The sequence below is a fragment of the Seriola lalandi genome, unplaced genomic scaffold, assembly GCF_002814215.2.
Source record: "Seriola lalandi dorsalis isolate HSWRI2012SDOR001 ecotype SW California unplaced genomic scaffold, Sedor1 jcf7180002054767, whole genome shotgun sequence".
In the NCBI taxonomy this organism is placed as follows: Eukaryota; Metazoa; Chordata; class Actinopteri; order Carangiformes; family Carangidae; genus Seriola; species Seriola lalandi.
In genome coordinates, this window is record NW_019525320.1 from 2,067,718 (window position 1) to 2,075,368 (window position 7,651).

The 7,651-nt window shown below is 38.7% G+C and overlaps 1 protein-coding gene across 3 annotated transcripts; it reads left to right on the top strand.

The window, feature by feature from the left end:
- Positions 1-3,277: 3,277 nt before the first annotated feature.
- Positions 3,278-6,725, top strand: LOC111669011 (uncharacterized). Of its 3 annotated transcripts, none has more exons than XM_023425226.2 (6): positions 3,278-3,977; positions 4,166-4,200; positions 4,978-5,191; positions 5,280-5,398; positions 5,592-5,748; positions 5,901-6,725. In XM_023425226.2, exons 2-6 carry the CDS (start codon positions 4,180-4,182, stop codon positions 6,206-6,208), a joined length of 819 nt encoding a protein of 272 aa, XP_023280994.1. In that variant the 5' UTR covers positions 3,278-3,977; positions 4,166-4,179; the 3' UTR covers positions 6,209-6,725. The 3 variants fall into 3 exon arrangements, with proteins under 3 accessions (XP_023280994.1, XP_023280995.1, XP_087035129.1); XM_023425227.2 differs by lacking the exon at positions 3,278-3,977 and adding an exon at positions 4,013-4,074; XM_087179003.1 differs by lacking the exons at positions 3,278-3,977; positions 4,166-4,200 and adding an exon at positions 4,611-4,806.
- The last annotated feature ends 926 nt before the right edge of the window (positions 6,726-7,651 follow it).

The following is a 7,651-nucleotide window of genomic DNA, read 5'->3' on the forward strand; positions in this document are numbered from 1 at the left end:
TGTAACACAGAGACTTTCTCTTTGATCTGTACATACATGTATCAATAAAGAAGAATTAGAGTAGTAATAGTAGTTTGTAAGTTAGTAGCAGAGGTGGAAAAAGTACAAAAATATTGTATTCAAGTAAAAGTACCAATACTTTGATGAAATATTATTCAAATAGAAGTAAAAGTACTCATCTGAAAATGTACTCAAGTAAAAGTAAAAAGTAGTTCATTTGAAATGTACTTTAAGTAAAAGTTACTTAGTTACTTTCTTTGTGTGGGGTGTGATGGTAGTAAAAATAGGACAAGGGGTCAGAAATCCAAAACTATTTTGTTTTTAATTAAAGAACAAGTGTAACAAATGTAAGTGCAAAAACAACAACTTCACAACAACTGAACTTCTTGTTCAGTTTAAGTAGCAACTTAAAGTTAGTTGTTTTGTAAAGTTAGTCACTGTTGGTTCTGGCCATTGGTTTACTGTCAATGGTTCTGGCGCGTATTTTTCCCCTGTAGGTTGAATTGTTATTTTTACTCAGTAACGGAAAGGATTTATAAAGTAACTAAGTACAATACTTGAGTAAAAACGTAATCAAGTAAAATAGAAAATACCGATTTTAAATTGTACTTAAAAAATACAAAATACACAAAAAAAGTATTCAATACAGTAACGTGAGTAAATGTATTTCGTTACTTTCCACCTCCACCATGAACTGTTTCTAATACTTCTTATTACTACTAACTTAGTAGTAATAAGAAGTATTAGAAACAGTTTGTGGTCTTCTCACATGTGCACTGCAATAATCAGTCTCACACTTAAAGGACCACTCAGGCTTTATACAGACGTGGTATTGGAATTAGAATTGACATTTCTACTGGTACCACGTGCGTATGGTAGTGGATTGGAATTAGGACTTGTATTGGTACTGATATTATTTAGCTATAATGCGGTCAAGACAAATGATGTTTTGATGAATAAAAAATGCATAAAATATTCAAAATAATGGATCCTTTGACAAGTTATGTAAAATATGCTGCTTGTCTGAGCTTCACAGGCAAATTATTGAATGACAAATACATAGGCTTATAGATTCGTATACAGTGTGCATACTGTTTGTGTACATGTGCATGTCAAAGAGGTTACACTTACAAAGCCGATAATAAGCCAGTAAAAGAGAATTATGGTAGATGTTGATGGAGGGGGTGGAGGATGGTAAGATCTCCCCTCTAGGCAAATTTTAGGCACCTGATGTGTCACCACAAAATAAAGATTAAGGTGTTCTCCAGTTTTATTTCTGATGTATTGATTTGCTTTCATCTGTTTTACATATACAGTTAGGATCCTGAGGGTCAAAAAGAATGTATGACATCATGCGCATAAAGTACGGGAATCGCTTGTTATGTTTCACGGAAGCTATTTCTTCACCCTGCTCAACAGGTTTGTCTGAGTGCTGGTGACTCCACTGTAAGAACCGCAGCCGACTGTAAAGTCACATAAACAAACAACCGGCGTGAGGCAATAAGTTCATGATCAGATGTATCAATCAAACCAGAATCAAAATACTTAAATATTAAAACATGCACATACATATGTCTGTACGACTGTAGATGTGTTCGTGTCTGTCCGTGTGTGTGTGTGTGTGTGTGTGTGTGTAAACATAAATGCAGATGCACTTTGATATGCTGACCTTCCATGACCCTCCAATATTTCTTTGTGTACTCTGACAGATTTACAGTGTAAGGGCCTGTAGTAATATTTCATCGTGGTGAATTGCTACACTAAACCTTGACAATTTGCAACGTTAGTAATGTCATTTTTGTAAGCAGAGTTTGAGTTTTTATCATGTTGAGATGATCGCCCAGGAATAAAAGACAGGTTGTAAATACACTCTGCCTCTCCCATTATGTACACTTCATATATTATATCCATTTCCAAGGAAGTCACAGGCTGCTGGCACTCCATTAGGATTTATTAGAATACTGCTGATCAGGCCATAAATACCTGTCTCAAAGGTATTTTTTAAATAATATTCATATCTGCTTGGGGTTAAATTATATCAGTCAACATAAATGTTTCATCCCTCCACAGGGGATCAGCAGTCAATGACCCGTTCCCGTTCACACCTACAGTATGAACAATTAGAGTTTGTGGTTGGCCTGATGTAAATGTCTTTGTGATTCCAGCTCATTCATAACTTATTCCTGACTGGTCACCCTTCCTTTGAGCACTGTTGTAGAAGTTTTCTGAATTGGTTTAGTTCATTTAACATGAGGGCCAGACTCTGTGAGTCAGTTGTATTACGCTACAGAATCTCTGCTACTTCACTATTAGAGCCTGTGTGTTTCTGACCTAGAGCGGTTTTGGGGAAGTCGCTCCGCTACAAGACACATGTTGCACATCAACAAAAAGGAACATGCTCACCCGCGAGAAACAATGCAGCATATATTGAAAGTGAGCTATGAATGACATCATATATTCCTTAGCTGTGGTGTAATGCAATACCTGTGATTGTTTGCTTAACCGCAATTGCTTATGGGGCACAATGACATTTTGACATAGCAGCCTTCCCTTTAATTAGGAAGTTGATTAAAACACACTGTATATCAGAGCTACAGGTATGTTCACAGAATTGATCCTGGGAAGGTTTTCAGGGGGAGGGACACAAGAAGTATATGATTTTTATTCACTGATGTATATGAGTATAAGCCCTGGCATGCCAAGCATAGCTGATGATAAATAAGCCTGCGTTAACGGTGTAAGTAAAGCTGGAGGGGGGACACAGGGGGCCTAGTGATATAATTTTAATTGAACACCCCTATGTAGCATTAAAAGCACTATATATATATTTAATAAATGGTTTATAACATGTTTTTAGCAGATGTAAGTGTCTCTTAATGTAGTTGTCAACATGTTATTCAGTTGTAATTGTTTAAAATATATATTGATAAGTCATATGTTGAAAATGTACACTATATAGTAATACACACCTAAAATGACCTTATATCTCCTTACAACTTCATTATAATGTGTTATTAAATGTTTATAATGCCTATCAATGATAACTAGAGGGGCTAAAGTGAGTTAGATTATTGCTGCCGGAAAGACAAACACAGTCCTCATTTTGTCTTGTGGAACATTTCATTCCCGAACATAAACATAAACACGTTTCTCACTCAGTCACATTTTTCCTGGTGTGACCGACCAGTATATCATTGTGAAATTTATGAAAATCTTGAGAGTATTTGTCAGCTGGGTACTCTGACAAACATTTCCCCACACATGGGGAAACTTGATGTTAAATATGTGAGCATGTTATAATTTTTTAGTACACATTTTAGATTTTACCACATATTTATTCAAACCACATACTTAGGAATAACCATTACTCCCACATCCTCCACTCGCCTCTTCATCCCATCTTTCCCCACTCCCTGTATTCGAATATCACCATCTGTCTTACTGCAAAAGGTGCTTTGTATTAGATTCCAACAGCATTGTAAAGCCACAAATATAAAGCCACATGATTATCTTCCATAGCGCTGAGCCTCTGTTGTGTCATTTGAAATGATAAGAAACCACAGATACACCACAGGTTTTGATTCCATGACATAAAACTCCACGAGGTAAAAGCATTCGCTGAAAGTCACACTGAAAATCTGTCAAGAAAACAAGTTCACCTCCTTTTTACCTAAAACCCTGCTGATGAATGTGTATTTGTTTCTTTCATAATAATAGCAATATTAGCTTACGGTAGCTCTTTTTTGAATAAGAAAAATACACTATATATTCAGAAACAATAGCCAGAAATACCCTTTACTTTGTAAACCACTCCCACCCTTGTACAAAGGGGCTTGGCCAAAAAACGACTATATAAGAGAGGTGAGGTCCAGGTCATCATACAGGTGAGCATTCACAGTCTCATGTCTCCACCCTCTACTGCCTGAGGATACTACTTCACTGTAGCAGACACAGGAGTACACCTCGGACCTAACAAGGTACAGCTGTCCTCTTCATTGTGTTCATTCACTCAGGTTCTGTGCAGCGTGTGCTGCTGTCATATGACCATCTGTCAGCGTCTGATGAGTTAGAGAAGTATGTGTGACAACTTCTTTCACTTCTCTGTTCATGTTGTGAATTATGAGCTTTGATTCTGGTGTCTAATGAGGGTGTTTTCTCTTTACAGATTGACGTTTAAGTATGTTGGCAGAAATGGAGACGGTGAGTCTGACATTATTTTTATTTTAAGGGAGGCTCCTCAAGTCTGTCCATGATTTCCAAAGAAAACTGTCTCACTAATAGTCTGCTCTAAAAAAAATAGTGAAGGTGGAGGTAAAAGGTTATTTGTAAGAATATCAGCTAAACCACACAACGTTGTCGCCTGAATGTTACATAAACACTTGCATAAATTTGCCAGTCAAACTTGGCTTGGCTCATTTCCAAGGCACAAACACTACAACGAAAAGCTGTGATCAGGTTAAACATCATAGAGTTCACTGCAGCATGTAAAAGTTATTAGTGTGTGTTTTAACAAAAGTATGCTATATATATTATATATATATATATTTATATATATATATATATATATATATATATAATATATATTTAATATGTAATATGACTTATATATATATAAGTCATATTACATATTACATCTGTGCTTTTTTAACATCATGTAGAAAGTGGAAGATTGATAGACAAGTTGAAGCTCATTTAAAATTTTCACATCTCCCAGCAGCATTATTCACTGTACATGTGTGATGCACCACAGCACCAACAGTGCACCACCACAAAACAACAATGGGTTATCCGGAAAGAAAACAGAGGGTTCGTGGTCTGATAATAACAACACCTCAGGCCATGACTGACACAAGATAAATGCCACCCATCATACAAAATGTTCCAGGCCCGACAGCATCGCAAACAACACACATGCCAAGGTCAAAGCCCGGGTGTGTATGATTTCTGACAGCTGTTGTCCTGCTTTGTTTCTGTCAGATGGCCTATGTGACTGAGATAAGGCTGAGTGGAGTTCGGGGGGCCTGGAACGGAGTGGCTCCCTCCTCCTGCCCCGAGGTGGACCTGGAGGTCATCGAGGAGTACCTGCAGGAGCATTCACTGGAGGTCCAGCCCGCACACATACCCGCATCACCTCTGAGCACCATGGGGCAACAAACGCACACACACTCCCACCAGGGCACCAGGATCATAGGTTAGTGTGATGATGACCGACAGTGTAGGCGCTTATATATATTTCTACATCTTTTACCTGACTGTATGTTTGGCCCGTTTCTCCGTAGAGAACAGCTGGTCAGGCCAGCATGCATATGAGTGGCACTGTGGCTCTCACACTCCAAACAAGGAATATGAAGAGCAAGCCCCACCTCTAGCCTGGCCTAGTTCCCATGACAACCAATGGGTGAGTTCAAGAACCTCAATCTCTTCGTAAAATAAAGCTTAATTACTTCTTTCATAGCTGAGTGCTACAACACGTCACTGCGTGCGACACATTTCAGCATTTTAAGATATTTGACTGGCTTTATCCATGATTTATGAGGATGGTTACAACTGTGAATTATTAACATTTTATATGTTTTATGTGTTTGCTCTAGGACCACGTAGCATTTTCCTATGAGGCACCTGCATACATTGACTCAGACTCGCAGTCCAGTAGCTCCCAGTACCAGGAATACCAAGATTCACCATCGCCATCATCCGACAGGGGAGGCAGGGAGGACAGAGACATCCTGCCTCTTGCCCCACTGTCAGGTATTAAGACATACACATATAACACACAACTCTCAACAATCCTGAACTTGAACGAGACACAGCTGGAGGGAAACAAATGATTGTTCACACACGTAAGCACATGAATCATTGTCACCTCGTATTTTTATTTACATCCCCTTCCTCCTCGGCAGGAAAGAGGAAGGAGCGGTTGTTCCAGTTCCTGTTTGAGATGCTTCAGACGCCATCAATGCGAAGTTGCATCTGGTGGGTCCAGTCCTCTGCTGGCACCTTTCAGTTCTCCTCCCAAAACAAGGAGCGCCTGGCGCAGCTGTGGGGCCGACGAAAGGGGAATCGCAAGCCCATGACCTACCAGAAGATGGCGCGGGCACTGAGGAACTACTCCCGCACCGGCGAGATTCAGAAGGTGAAGAGGAAGCTCACATATCGGTTTGACGAGAAGACGCTGAGAGGCCTGCAAGGAGACTCTAATACAGTGTAGGAAGCATGATGGCTTGTGTACATAAGCACAGAAATCGAATAAGCAATGGATATTCAGAGAAAATTGCTGTGGATGTCCCTTTAATGTCCTTTCTATTGATTCTAATTCTGACATGTGGAAACAAATGAATACTGAGTATTTGAAAAGCCAGAAGATGAAACACTGAGCTTTCTGTAGATACAGAGCCATAATGGAGTTTGCATGTATGAGGGGTGAACCGGAAATGATACTGACACGAGGATGCAAACTCCAGGCATAGGTGAGGTGTGAATAGTCAGATGGCTTTAAAAAGTATGTAAATCTAAAAGGTTGTGACATAATCTACTTTATAAGTAGAACTTAAATCATTTTTAAAATACAGTTGTGGTTTTCTGTTTTTTCTGTTTTGAGGATATCTAGCAGATGTAAGATCATCTGACAGATTTACAGATGGTGTAAACATTATGTTTGTGTTAAAATATCTTCTTTTTTTTTTTTAGATTAAATAAATCAGAAAATATTTTCTGAATATTTGATACATTTTGTCTGTCTGTCTGTATATATATTTATCTATCTGTTTATCTAGCCATAAGAACAAAGGCATACTCTGTAGGGCATATCAGCAAAGCAAATACAGATGTGCTTATAAACTGAAGCAAGCACACACACACACACACGCACACACACACACACACACGCACACACAATCACAAACACACACACACTCACAAACACACACTCACAAACACACGCACACACGCACACACACACACGCACACACACGCACACACACACGCACACACAATCACAAACACACTCACAAACACACACACTCACAAACACACGCAAACACACGCACACACACACACTCACAAACACACACACACACAAACACACAAAAGGCAAAAGTGTATGCAAAGTAAGCATGCGCTGAAAAACTGCCACTTTTCACAGCCCTGTTAATCAGTAACATCTAAAAAGTCCCCTCACACACACAGAGTAACAGAACACACACACTGAACACAGATGAGGTGAAGAGTGTTACTTTCTTGTTTGAAAATGAAATGAAGTTCATTTTCATAGTCAAACGATGAGGTTGTTCACATACTGTATATGCTGAAAACCAAATTACACAGGGGCAAATTACATAATATTCAACACACATGGACTGTCACACCTGACTTTGCAGGATATACTTCAGTGCAGAAGTTTTATTCAGGTGATTGTCACAAACTCCTTCTGATTTGATGTATTTGCAATGAGTGCTGTAAAGTGACTACGTACTCAAGTACTATAATTTTGAGGTACTTGTACTTTTCTTTACTTATCTCTGTTTTATGCATTCCAGAGGGAAACCTAATTTTTTCCTTAATTACAATTTCCAACAGCTGTTGTGACTAGTTACCTTGCAGATTAAGATTTCTCATATGAAACGTGATCATCTTACTGAATGTGATGCTGTTG